The sequence below is a fragment of the Motacilla alba genome, chromosome 1, assembly GCF_015832195.1.
Source record: "Motacilla alba alba isolate MOTALB_02 chromosome 1, Motacilla_alba_V1.0_pri, whole genome shotgun sequence".
In the NCBI taxonomy this organism is placed as follows: Eukaryota; Metazoa; Chordata; class Aves; order Passeriformes; family Motacillidae; genus Motacilla; species Motacilla alba.
In genome coordinates, this window is record NC_052016.1 from 46,336,871 (window position 1) to 46,351,114 (window position 14,244).

General features: G+C 42.0%; 1 protein-coding gene across 1 annotated transcript in view; it reads left to right on the top strand.

Moving 5' to 3' along the window:
• The first annotated feature begins 650 nt into the window (after nucleotides 1-650).
• HEPHL1 (hephaestin like 1) overlaps nucleotides 651-14,244 on the top strand; it is a 32,867-nt gene continuing 19,273 nt past the window's right edge. The window contains exons 1-5 of the mRNA XM_038143500.1: nucleotides 651-823; nucleotides 9,010-9,254; nucleotides 10,033-10,245; nucleotides 12,010-12,189; nucleotides 13,068-13,322. Of these exons, the coding sequence (XP_037999428.1) occupies nucleotides 651-823; nucleotides 9,010-9,254; nucleotides 10,033-10,245; nucleotides 12,010-12,189; nucleotides 13,068-13,322 (1,066 nt within the window). The remainder of the gene's footprint in view (nucleotides 824-9,009; nucleotides 9,255-10,032; nucleotides 10,246-12,009; nucleotides 12,190-13,067; nucleotides 13,323-14,244) is intronic.

Below are 14,244 nucleotides of genomic sequence, written 5' to 3' on the forward strand. Positions count from 1 at the left end.
ATGGAAAGACTTTAATATGGGATTTCCAGGGATACTTGTAAAAAGGTACCTCATTTTGGGAACTCTAAAACTGAATATATTCAAATCAATTGCAGTCTTAATAAATAGATCAGAAAATTCTGAGAGGTACTGGCCAATTCCTTTACTTTCTCTGATAATGCTGGATTATACCTTAGTGTTATGTCATTTTAAAAAAAAATGAAGACAACAAGATGCTATCTTTAGAAATCTCAGACATGATCAAGAAGTTAAAATAAAAATTTTTTTAAACAGGGTTTTTACAAGGATCTCAAAAACACTAACGCCTCCTCTGTCCCAATATGTCATATCACTTAGTCTGGAAAAAGGAGGACTAAAAAGCATCCAGACTTCTAAAAACCATCAACTGGCTCTAGCCTGGACAGGTAAGTGAGTAATTTACTCACTAACCAAAGGATTGGCAAAGGTCCTGCCATGACAGCAACCTTCTCCCTGTTCTGCATAGCCTGGCTCTCTACCTATCCCAGTCCTAACCTGCTGGAAAGGAGGAGCTTTGCTCTGTCCCTTCCTTATTTATAACTTGTTGAGAGCTGGGAGGGAGGGAGGGGTGAGCTCCCTGTGGTGCATCCTGCTGCTGCCTGCCCGTGCCAGCCTTGCAGTCACCACCACAAATGCCTCCTCCCGCGCAGCGCGGTGGCCGCCTCTGCGCCCTGGGGTTCCTCTGGCTGTGGGCGCTGGTGGAAGCAAAGACCAGAACTTACTACCTCGGGATTGTGGAAGAGAACTGGGACTATGCACCATCTGGGAAAAATCTGATCACAGGGCAAAGCCTCTTAGAGGACAAGTAAGTGACTGGGGGCTTGGATAAGCTGGAGGTGTATCAACAACTCCAAAACAAAATTGGTTAATGTGGTAATTTTGCTGCAAATGTCTTAGGATGGCCTTTGCCTTGTTTTTATTCTGATGATGTTGTCATAGGTGGGAATTCAGCTTCAAGGCAAGAGTAGACTTTGATTGATTTCTCTTCCATTGTGGTTGATTAAGCAAGGGGATAGTTAGCGTGTGTTTGAAGAGGATGTTAATGAGCTGATATTTATCAAAAAACCATCAGGTATGGGCTCAAAATCCCCTACCTGTATTTCACAGAGATGCAGGTGTCCCTGGGTCTTGGTATCAAAAAGCAAACTGCAGCTTTGCTATAACTAAGTACAGTCTTTGCAGTAGAATACAAAACCCTGTTTACTGGAATATGATGTAATTTTAAGTATTTCCCCTGATAAAATTTGGGAAACTTGGTAAGATATTATGAAATTCAGATGTGTATAGTACCTACGAATGGGATACAGGTCCCTATATCCATGCAATCTATACAGCTGTGGGGACTTGCATTTTGGAAATGTGTATAGATAAGTGCTTAGATACACAACAGTGAATGGTCAGACAGAATTCCTGGTGAGCTCTGAAACTAGGGAGCATAGGTGAGCGCTGTGGTGAATCGTGCCTTGGCCAGTGAAACAGGTGTTTGTTCTGCCCACACGGCTGGGGCTGGCTGTGTGTTCCTCCCAGAGCAGGAGAGCTGGTCTGGATGTTCCATGGAGACGGCTCCGATGCCTGGTGCCTGTCTAAAGAATGATTTGGGTTGGAAGGGACTTTTAAAGGTCCTCTTGTTCACCTTCCTTGCCATGGTCAGGGTCATCTTCAACTAGGTCAGGTTGCTCAGAGGCACGTCCAAGCTGAATTTGAATGCTTCCAAGGATGGGGCATCCACCACCTCTCTGGGCAATGTGTGCTGGTGTTTTACCACCTTCATTGTTAAAAACTTTTTTTTTACACCCGAATTGACTCTCTTTTTGTTGAAAACCATTGCTTCTTACATCATGGGATTCAAATGTGGGGGAATATTTTTAACATTTCATTGATATTTTTGACACACTGGAGGTATTTTGGGGATCCCTCCTCAGTGTCTAGGCTTGGGGTTGGAGTGGGAGCTGTGAGAAAGTGAGGAGGTCCTGGTCTCTGAACTAGGTTTGGAGGCTCACTGCGAGCCAGATGCTGCATCCCAGAAGCTAGAAATGGAAATGTACTCTCTGACTTTTCAGGAAATCCCAAGCAAGTCTAGACATGTCTCTAGTGGTAAGTCATTTCAGAATCACTCTCAGATGAATTTCATAAAAGAAACTGTTTTGTCACAAGAAGGAGATGAGAAAGAGTTTTATTTTTCAGCACAAATTTATGCTTAAGCTTTTAATAGCTAGAGGTCCCAGATGTCATCCAAGTCAATAGGTATTACATTTATAGGTAGAATTAAGGTTAATAGTTTGTTCCCAGCCCATGAAAACAAGCTTTACTGGCAAAATTGTTCTTAATTTATATTAAATGCCTGATTTTCTCACTTTCCTAACCTTTGTAGCAGAGGATAACTTTCTCCACTCAATAAACTAGAAGATCTCTCACTTCAGAGTAGTTCAGCATTAACTGAAGAGCAGCTACTTATAAATCCACTTCAGTGGAAGGTATTCAATAGAGAGATACCACAGAGAGATTGGAATCTGTTCTGTAAATTGTACTTTTGAGACTGTGCACTTTGTGCTCCCTGAACATCAAGTGGCACATCTACTTTTAAGTTTGTGACATAAATGCAAATTTTTTATTCAATGGCAACACAGGGATGGAAGATACCTTATGTCTTCTGTCATCATGGCAATGTAATAATTACAGAATGCTAATTACAAAAGGTTTACCCACAGAGGATTTTAATCCAGACTACACATTCAGAGCTGGGGAGATGTTTGCCACGAACTCCCTACATGCAAAATAATTAAGTGATTTTTGTTTTTTTACTCCACTTTTAAACCATATTGAATTGAGCCACGATAAAGTTCTGTATTTTGGAATAGTAGTGTCTGCATAGGCATGTGGTTTACATAGTGAACCAGAAATAGCTATTTTGACTATTCAGCTCTTGAGGATGATCTCTAATGTAAATTTAAAACAGCATAATAATGAGCTACTTTTCAGTTAATTAATCGGTTCCTATGGATATTATAAAAAAAAGTAGCTCCATAAGCAAAGTTTAAGGATCAGTTTCCAGGTAGGGATAGGAATGCCTTTCGAGCCATCTCTGTTCTGCAAGTAGTAACACTCAGGCTCGCTGAACCAAGCACTTCTCACCTTGTGAAGCATCCTCACAGCACTCATCTGATGGGGCACTATCCCAGTTTTATTGAGAGCAAAGCGAAGATAAAGAGGTTGCAGACAGGCTGATTATCTTTAAAAGAATTGGTGCATACACAAAAAGGAATGTTCCCTTTGATTCCAGCTAGCCCACAGAGATATAATCAAAACCACTTATTCCTCAGTACTTAATGAAAATCCTGAATTAGCAAGTGTGCAATGGAAAGTGTTACATTACCTGGATCAGATAGTGACATTTAAGAGATGATTTTCACTGTTGCTTGCCAAAGTCAATAACATCTTCCTCAACCTTTAGTTTGTAGTAGTAAAGAAGATAAAGGGGGCTTTTGTGGCTGAAGCATGGGGCTAGGAACCAGGTGAGCCAATTCTGGCACAGACATGGCTATGCTGCTCAGTTCCTGCTGTGCTGGTGCTGAGCGAGCTGCCTCTGGAGCCAGGAATCCTAGTGCTGCATCAGAACCTGCCTGGGTGTGAGCTGAAAAGACTGCCTCTCATCAGAGCTGATTAGCCCAAATGAGCCCTGTCTTAGCAGAATTATTCTGCTTGGATGATAATTTTTTATTATGCCTTGTCTTACCGCAGCGCTCCAGATCCAGCCTGCTGTTTGCACAGAATAAGTGTCTTGCTGGACATCAGTAATTGTAAAGCAAAAAGACTAACAAGGCTGTTCACCTCTTCCCTTTGTCTTGTCTAAGCTTGAGGCCTCAAGCTGTTCTACTAGTTCTCATAATTTGGAGTGTTGTGAGTAAAACCAAGACATTTCACTCTCTGTTCTCCCTTCAGAAATTAAACTTAAATTTTCTGGAGCACACAGGGCTTTGGAAATTGCAGGTCCAGATTACAGCCACTGAGCATAGGTGAGCTGTAAAGGTGGTCAGCATCCCTTCCCACCTGACATAATTGATGGAAGAGCTGACATCATTAAACCATGCCAGACTAGACCCACAGGATACAAGTGCTGTCAGTGCTGCTGGATGTGCTGCAGATCCCAGCGAGATTTTGTGAGTTGGGGCATGGGTATTGCTGCTGCAGGAGGGTGAGCTTGGATGTTTTCTGCTTTCTTTAATGGTCACATGGAAAATGGCCTTTCAAGAAAAGAATATACCTAGGTGTTATGGTTTGACATCCACCAGTCATTCTTTCCCCACTGTAGCTCAATCCTGAGGATTAAAGTTCAGTTGATAATCCCTTGAAATTACCTTGATATGAGTTTATATAATGGACACTTAAATCTTGCTCTGCTGGTGGTAGATGTTAGTAAGTTTTGCCTGATGGAGCTCATCCCTTCTCTTTAGGCCACCAATCCTACATTTATTTACCTGGGCCAAGTCTTGCACCCACCCAGAGCACTAACGGATGTTTTTTGGTAGCACAGCATCAAACACTGTTTGTGCAATTTGCCTGTGAGGAGATCCCACCCAGAGAAATGACGGTGAAACTGTCGTCACAGATGCTACACTAATGGCTGAGTCATTATGAGGCCAAATAACCCAATTGCAACAGCAGAGATGATCATTGTGGGAAGGGTCAACATCAAAAGGGTATTTGAGGTGAAATCCTGGCTCTAATGAAGTCTGAGAGGAGCTTTGTTACTGACTTCAGGGGCAACTTTATTGTAGGAGGGAAGCCATCATACCACACCAGTGACGCCTCAGAGCCTCATCTAAGATTTCATGGATTTTATTGACCTCTGTGTCTCATGTGGGTCAGAAAAAGCCTAAAAACATCCTTTGAGGGCTTTGTGTCTCTGTCTTTTGAGGACACTCAACTTTGTTGTTCGACGCTTTGTGGTCGGGGTGCCATTTAGCAAGGTGAGTTGGCACCACTGGTCCCCCTTCCCTGGCTATCCCTCAAGGACAGACATTGCACTGGCGCGGGCATGGGAGTCATGGTTTCTTGGAGGGTTACCTTGCACAGGTTACATGACCCAGGGGTTAAAACAGTTGTGGTAGTCTGGAGCCCTGTCCTGGCACTGTCCTGGTTCACTTCAGCCACGGGAAAAATCAGGAACTTTGAGGAAATTAAATGGTTATAAACCCAAACACAGAGTATATAAAGAGGGTGGAGAGTAAGGAAGGTTTCACCATCTACAGATTTTAGGGAATAAACCTATAAAGATGGTTGTTTAAACCATAATGATGGTTATGAGTGTAAAGTCTATGGGACTTTAATGGAATGACAATAAAAAGAAATTTTGCATTTGCGTGAATTTACACCCAGGAGTGTACAGTAACTATTGGGAATATTCACCACAGGAGAAAATTTGAGACTCCACATCTAGTAGTTATCCTGAGTGCTGTTTTTTGGCACTCAGTGGTGATTACAGCAGCAAACAAATTTGGGAGGCTTTGAAACTGTATCTGCGAGCATCTCTCTCCAGGCTACTGAAGAGCTGCTTGCTTGGCCATGCACAAGGTGTCCTCCCATTTCTTACTGCTCACTGTAGCACCGTGCTCATGTAAGCACCTCTTGGAAAACATAACCTCTGTTAGGTTGTAGCCTTCAGATCAAAGGTAATACAAACCCAGTAAAAATTATGGCAAAACATGTCTTCTGTGTGATAAAAGAAATGCGTGTAGAAATTACACTTCACACATGGATCTACCTGGAAATGGCAGATTGTCTGCATGTCTAGTCTTGATTTGAAGTAGAATCTACTTGACACTCTTGTTTTACTCTTTCTCTCTGTGGAAGGGTTGTATTGCTTGTCATTGCAGGGAACTGCTTACACCACTTATTTTAAAGAACCAGAGTTTATTCCCTGTTAACAATTCACTGTTCCACTCAGGTGCATTTCTAACTTTCCTTGGAGCTTTGGAAGTGCTGAGAGGGGTCAAGCACCAAAATGAAATCAGACGCAGAGATGAAGGGAGGATTTGCATGTCTTTCTCAGTTGGAACAAGACTTTTTATGCCAATTTGCAAACTTGCTTATCTCTATATGTAACCTCAAGGCTGGCCTGACTGCAGGAGATGAAAAGGAATTTAGGAAGTTTGCATGGGTACTGCCCCAGAGGATAGAGCATTTCCCTTTACTGTAGGAAGAAAGGCTGTCTGAGCATCATGACTTTATGGACATGAAGTGCAGGCTGACAAGTGAGTTGGAGGGAAATAGTTAAAATTTAGAGAAGCAGCTCTTACATCTGCACAAGATCAGAAAGATGAAAGAGGTTCAGACAGAAGCATCACAAAGCCACCAGGAGGATGAAGCAGTTTGAAGTGAGCAGGAGAATATGAAGAGGCAGGGAGAAGCTTTGTCTTCTTGTGACAAGAGAGAAATGACAAATAGAAAACATTTTGGCATTAGGCCCAGTGTGGATATTCCTTCTGCAAAAGGACTTTAAGCACTGTAATGTGAAGCACAGCAACACTTGTAAAGAGGCACAGAGCTACCAGCTACTTGGGAAGGCTGAGGTGGGCCCCCAAAATCCTGCTGGATGAAATGGGACAGCCTGGGCAGCTAGGATGGGATTCACAACAACCTGAGTGTTCTGTTTTCAGGTACTGAGGGCAAGAGAAAGGATGTACTGAAAATACATCTCTGTACACACAGAGCACCACCTACACTGTGACTGGCTGCAGCTGATACCCACTGCACCCATTTGAATAGTCCCCCTTTCACAAAGCTGCCACTAAAAGACTTCTTCTCCTGACTTCTAGATGGCTTTAAGTAGGAGGCAGGCACAGATCCAGATACTATAGCATAACTTTAGGCACTGAGACTTTCTCAGTGAATTTTGGGATCACAATCTATGCATTAAAAGGAGCTAGGCTCATGTGAAGCACTTAACAAAGCCTGACCAAGAAGTACCTTTTTCTGGGGTACAATTCTCCTTCTTCAGAAGAGACGGTGTATCCCAGGGTTGTTATGAGAGAGTGTGCAGTGTTGTCTGGACATAAAGACACTGTCATCATGACGAAAGCATGGTGCCACTGCACCAAAATATTTGGTGGCTGGTGAAATTGGAAAAAAACCTCCTGAAAAATATCTCCTGAAAGTAGGGACTTTCTGAAAAAATGGATTTGATGTTTTTCTAGAGAAAATGTCTTATAAACCATTTAAAAAAATCAATTCATAATTCAAATTAGGATATAGTCATGTGAATACATTGCCATGAGGTAAGGAAGCATGTGCATTTACACTGCACTCCTACTGACACCACCTCCTACTCTGTGGTAAACACTCTGGTAGCAGCTCTTCCCCCAGGCAATAGAAGGTATCTTCTCCTTGGTTAATGTGGTGTGACTTGCCAGGTCTTGCTATGTCCACAGACTACAGATCTGCTAATTCACTGAAATTTCAAATTTCCTGGCAACTCATTCCTTAACCCTGTTTTGGGGGTGTATTTATCTGGCATACATTATTTTGTGAAGAAGCAGTTTCTGTCCTTTCCCCCCCAGTCCTACCCCACTGTTTCTGCCCCAGAAATATTGGCAATGTTTTAATTGCTGCCAAAACTTGTGGCTTCTTATAAAGTGCACAATTCAAATGAAAAAGTGTACTTTTTGGAGGCTTTTTTATCTGGATCACTTCAGGGGTCTGTTTTAGACAGTGATCGTGGAGGTGTAATGACCACAGGTGGGGGATGTTGTGTGTTATGGTGTCAAAGAAATCACAGAATCGTAGAAAGGTGCCAGTGATAGTTCAGGAAAATTTAGTTGGACTTTTTGATGAGTTTTTTAGGAAGCATGAAAGTTCAATCAATCTTCAGGGGTCAATTATGGTGAAATCAGTCATACAATCCCCTGCTTGCTGTGTAGCAAAGGGTTTAATTTCTGCCTTCGTTGAGTGTTATAATTAGGGATGAAGATTGTATATCATATTTACCAGCTGTAACATGGAGAGAATTAAAAAAATAGATTTTACATCATCACAGATAGGATGAACTGGGTCATCAGTATGATGTTATAGTTAAAAGGGCAAAATTCATTCCCAGTTACTTAAGAAATATTGACTGGGAATATCTCTGGCCCTAACTGCAATATTACTTGCCTATTGCGTGAGTTCTTTTGTTCAGACTTCAATAGAGATAGAGAAATATTTGCTTTCAAAAGAGAGCTTTGCATAAGATTTGTGGCCTTAAGAGTGCCAGTGTGCTTGGTTTGTCCAGAAGAAGGGTAGGAGGCAATTTAGTCAATTAATTAAAACTTATGCAAGTGTCTGCATAAAAAAGACGTTTCTGATGGTATGTGGCTCCTTTGATCTGAGAGAGAACTTGACTGGAACCAGTGGTTGGAGTGTGGAGCTGGATGATATTAGACTGCAAATGCAATTTAGCCTTCGAAGGGAGCAGATATTTAAAAGGTATAATATGTTAACCACTGACCATATAGTGGGTTCTCCATCACTTGTAGTTGCTATAAACATAGACTCTGGAATGTGGAAGTTACACATTTCATGCAAAACACATTTAATGCTACTCTTCCAGGGAGTCAAGCTGGGTGATTAGAATCTCTCTTACTGGCTTTTGAAAAACCTTCATTTGGTTTTATTTTCCTTCTGAACAGTCATGCTTTCAGAGGTGAGGTTTCAAACCTTCAAAAGAGGGAGAAGCTGTTAAAATTGAGCAGCTTGAGGCTTGAGTGGCTGGTCCTCAGTGAAGGCTTGGAGCAGCTGTGCTAAAGACTGGAGCTGCAAGTGGGATGGTTGTTACTGTACAGAAAGGGGCTTGGGGCCCTGCTAGTCCTGTCCTGACGTACTCCTGAGCTTTAATTCAATTCCACCAGCTATGAGAAGTGTCCCAGGGAACAATTTATCTGCACTGCAAGTGCCAGTTATTTGATCAGTTCTGAAGATAGGTTTACTGTCTCTCCAATTTTCCCTTCTCAACACCAGGTTTGCAAGCGTGTATGCAACAAGAGGAGCCAACCGGATAGGACGTGTGTACAAAAAGGCTATTTTTAGGCAATTCACTGATGACACTTACTCCCAGGAGATCCCCAAAGCAGCATGGCTGGGGTTCCTTGGCCCAGTCCTGAAGGCAGAAGAAGAGGATGTCTTTATCATCCATCTGAAAAACTTTGCTTCCCGCCCATACTCTGTGCACCCACATGGAGTCTTCTATGACAAGGACTCTGAAGGTAAAATCTGGCTTGCCTTTTCCTCTCTTTTTCCCTGGAGTAACTAATATCATGGCTACAAATCTGTCCCAGTACTTGTTGTTGACATTGACATCAGAGGACTTTAGATCACCCTCTCATAAACTCATCAGTAATTGCAGCTCATGACTAAAACCAGGAACAGCCGCATCTCAAAACTTTTTGCCACAAACTTTCGACACTTGGGATAAACCCAGTACTGAAACAGGTTAGATGGGTCTTTTTGCCTGAATTATTTTTCTGAATCATAACTCACCAAAACATCTTCCCTCCTTCCTTCTGCCTCTAGTCTATTTGAATAGATGGAGTTCTTTCAACTAAATGTTTTCCTCTCTTTTAGCCTCTAACAGACGTGATCTAATTTTCAGAATCCCGGACCTATGCATGAGTATTTTTGTTAGAGGATTGTGTGGATGTGCCTACAGTCAGTATTCTTATCAGCTTCCTGTGAAAAAATACACACTGTTAGATGACAAAATTCTAGATGACTGATAAGAATGAAGAGACTAGGAAGGAATGGAGCCTGTTAATGCATTTTTAAAGGTTTATCTACCAATAAAAAATGGATTTTAACTCCCAATATATTTGTGGTGAGATTGACAGAAATTCTGAGTTTTTTCAAAATTTCTCAATGATTCTGTATTTGTGAATGCTGCTACTATTTTATAAATACAAGTTAAAATGGAATAAATTACACGTTTATTTAGCAAAAGCAACTAGAGGATGGCTAAAGTCTTCCTTTTTCCTTTTTATGTATTAGGAGCACTTTACCCTGATGGAACTGGCGGTAAAAGCAAAGAGGACGACTTTGTTGTTCCCGGTGGAAATTACACGTACACATGGCCAGTAAGGAAAGATTATTCCCCAACTTTGGCAGACTCAAACTGCTTGACTTGGATTTACCATTCTCACATTGACACACCAAGAGATATTGCATCTGGTTTAATTGGGCCTCTGCTGGTGTGTAAAAAAGGTACTGAGCTAGAAACACTGATAGAGCAAGCCCCTCTGCCAAGCTTGGCATCTTAACAGTCATTTTTGCTTACAGGTTTAAACATGATGGTCTAGAGTCTATCCCTACATAGCCCATAAAAAGGGGCAAGGAATAGATGGGCCATTCCAGGAGCATCCCAGGGTAGGTATTGTAGCTCTGGGACAACCCCCTTCCCGCTCCCCTTTGGCTTCACGATAGATTTGCCTCGGCTGGTGGAGGGACTGCAGCATGCTCTGTGACCATCCCGTCGTGGCTGAGACCAAATATAAGTATTCCCAGACTGGGGAAGTTTCAGGATGAACAAAGGACATACTGTTCAGGAAATCAAATTAGAGCTGGGTGGGTGAATTTGGCATTAGCATTTACATTTTTGAAAGCATAATCTTTGTCATTTTTTCCACATAGAGAGTATGTGTTTACTTTTGTTTACAAGTTATATCTCACAGCCTTATGGGGATGTGCATGGAATAGCCTGCTAATGTTGTGCTGGAGCCATCATGAACCAGCCCTCTCCTCTTCATCAGCTGAGTCATTGCCACTTCTTCCCCATGGCACATGTAACTCTGCCACCTGTTTTCAGTAACTCCCAGAGTACAAAATCAGCTCTGATTTCATATGCAGGACTTCAAAGTGAAATAGGTTCTATATATGAAGAAGAGGAAGATTTTAATGTGGAAAAGACAGGCCTGATTTCCAGTTTAACTCACACAATTAAAATGTCTCAGACTTACATTCTCCTCAAGAGCCTTTGAAATCCACAGAACTGAATACATGACACTGAGCTGATAACTACAAGATAATACATGAATCTAGGAGACAGCATATTCCAAACAATCCTAGCCTGAAAGGCCAGATTATCTCCATGTTTGGCCTTGAATTCATGAAAGAGGATATCTACATGATGTAGTCCTCCAGCTGGTGGTGGTGGACACAGGACTGAGAGCAAGACTCTGAGCTTCCCCCCAGAGAAGGCAGAGGAAGGGAAGGTTTTCATGGGATCAGAGACAGACTGATTGGAATGAAATCTACACCTGCCAGTGGATAACAACAGACTACTAGTATCACCAGTCCTATGGTCTCAGGTTGCTCCCAAAATAGATAAAGATGTTGAACTTAGCTGGAATAAATTCTCTTCATCCTATCTTCAGCCTTTTCAAATTTAAGTATCTAGTCCTAGATAACTCTCGTGGATTCCTTGTCAGTCTGTGGAGAGTGAGCCACATTTAGAGAGCCACTCTGGGGGTATGGTTCAGCATTCACTTCAGTGCAACAGAAATGCAGGATACCACTCATCACTCTTTAATTCCTTGTAAAAAAAACCATGAGTCATTGGTTTCTGGATAGATCCAGCTCATGACCTGGCTCACTGTGCAGGAACACAGATGCTAACTAACACTGACTAAGGGACAGGGTTGGGTGCAATGGGCCAAGGGGTGGGGAAATGGGACAACAGATATTGACAACAGATATTGGCAGGTGCTTGTGCTCATGTCAGACCAAAGAGATACTGAAATATCAGCTTGACTTAGCTTAGCTTTGCCTTCTGGAGGCATTCATCTCTTCAAAGTCTGTTGGAGGGGGTTCAAAATGCCTTAGAAGATTAAAATTAGATGAAATTCATCCTGCCCTGCAGACTGTGGGCAAAGAACGGTATTTCCTTGAGTGTGCCAAGGTTATTGTCATTTTTAAATTCAATCCCATCCCAGGCTTTTTTTATCACTTTCCTTTTTGTTTGCAATTTAGGAACTGCAGATGAGACCACAATAGAAGGGACTGGTGCTGCTAATGCTTTTGCCCTGATGTTTAGCATTGTAGATGAAAACTTCAGCTGGTACCTCGATGAAAATATAAACACCTTCTGCTTAGAACCAGACACAGTTGACAAAGAGGATGAAGGTTTCCAGACCAGCAACCGAATGCATGGTGAGAAGGACTTTTGAGTAAATGGTGACCTACAGCAGTGACCAGGCTCTTTTCAATTCAGTAGGACTTTCTGTCCCCTGTGATGTCTCTCCTTTATCTGTGTCAGCAAGGAATGGGTCAGAATGTTGAAGTACTGTGTTGATAAAAACCTCTCCCTAAAAACAGCATGACACTTGTAGAAAGGAGATTTGGCTTTCATGCCCAGCTCTGATATTTGTTTAGCATTTTATCTTAGGCAACAGATTTTTGTCCAGCTGTGAAAAGAGCAAAGAAAGTTGCAGAGCAATTTGAGGTGTGTGTGTTGAAAAAATTCTCAAAAGGCTTGTGGATGGTGGTCTGGCTGGCATAACCACTCCTGCCCTTTAGAAACATATTGGCCAATGGCACTTTGTGTTATTTGGACATTTTGTGTAAGAAGTTGATTCCAGATATTTCTGTATATTTTGTTTGTTTCAGGGAGCCTAGGAAAGAAAATATTTTGCAAAATATGAGTTCCATTCTCCTAGCGTCCTGATACATTATCAGATGTAGAAGCTAAGGAAGACAGAGCTGACTTCACTGATTTGGCTGATAAAATTTTCAAATCTAAATTGCTTGAGCCTGGCATATAATGGTATATTTATGACGTAGGACAAGAGGAAATAGATTTCAGCCATGCTGAATAGCTGCAGAACAAGTTAACTTCATTATCAGTCCTTTTTGGTGATGACTTGGCCTTTGCAACATCTTGATATTACCCAGGATGTTTTTCACAGGCACAGACAGAGAATTTGGGACATTTGATCATACAGAGCAGTGAGACATATGTTCAAAATGCTACTACTTAGAAATGGGACCAGAGGCACTTTTCTCATAAAGTCTCATACTTTTGTTTTTAGCTATTAATGGTTATATATATGGCAATCTCCCCGGCTTGGAGATGTGTGCTGACACTTCCATGTCCTGGCACTTGTTTGGCATGGGAAGCGAGATAGACATCCATGCTGCTTATTTCTACGGCCACACGTTCACCAGCAGAGACCAGAGAGCAGATGTGGTCGGTCTCTTCCCAGCGACATTCATCACAGCGGAGATGACTCCTGGCAGCCCCGGGAGGTGGCTGATAACGTGCCAGGTCAATGAGCACCTACGAGGTACGCTGCCACAGACCTCCCTCATCAGCCTCTGTTCTGTTTGGAAGACAAAATGGGGAGATGTTTCCAGGGGAAGCAGGATTTGACACTTTTTTTGTGTGACTTGGGAGCAATTTGCAACTGTTTCACCAGATAAACATCGTGGTGATGAGTTTAGTCACCAGAAATGATACGTGTTGGGCCAAATCCTCAGCTAGTATGAATGACTTGGCCGTGTAACTCATTTGAGGAAGACTTGCTAGACCCAGCACTGTAACCACAATTCCTAGGTAAACCCGAGATTTTGATGAGCAATGAGAGGAGCTTTCAACACCAACTTTTCAACACTTTTTTTTGTTGTAGATAAGTACTTACACATAGAAAAAAAAAAATCATGCCAGCTGAACACTTAATAGCTTTTTGCTCTATGGAAATCAGGCAAAACTTGGCAGTGTTTTCAGAAACAATTATGTGAAGGAATTTGATGGTGATGTTGTGATATTTGTGTGGTGCAAGACCCCAAAAGCGTGTATCATAAACTAGGTGTCATGGCAGCAGGCAATGTGTAATCATCATAGCAGAGATGAGTTGGGAGAGTTTTTACACATTGATTGCAGTGGGGTTTGCATCAGGCAAAACAGACTCGATTCTGGCAAGCAACAAGTAGCTTCAGCAGAAATAACTAGTCTGTGTTTCAGTGGAAGTCAGGGGGAGATGATGCTATTTTGTAGATATCTAGAGGCATTCTGACCTCCAAAATCATTCTACCATCCTTATGCAGATTAAGAAATTGAATAAATAAGTCAATTAAAGAGTGTCATTGATGTCTGTGGGTTTCACCTATTGCATAAAGCGTACCACCTTGCAAAGGAAGGGTGTTCTGGGCCATTGTATCTGGCCCATTGTAGGCAGAGTATTGTATTTCAAAATAGAAATTTACTGT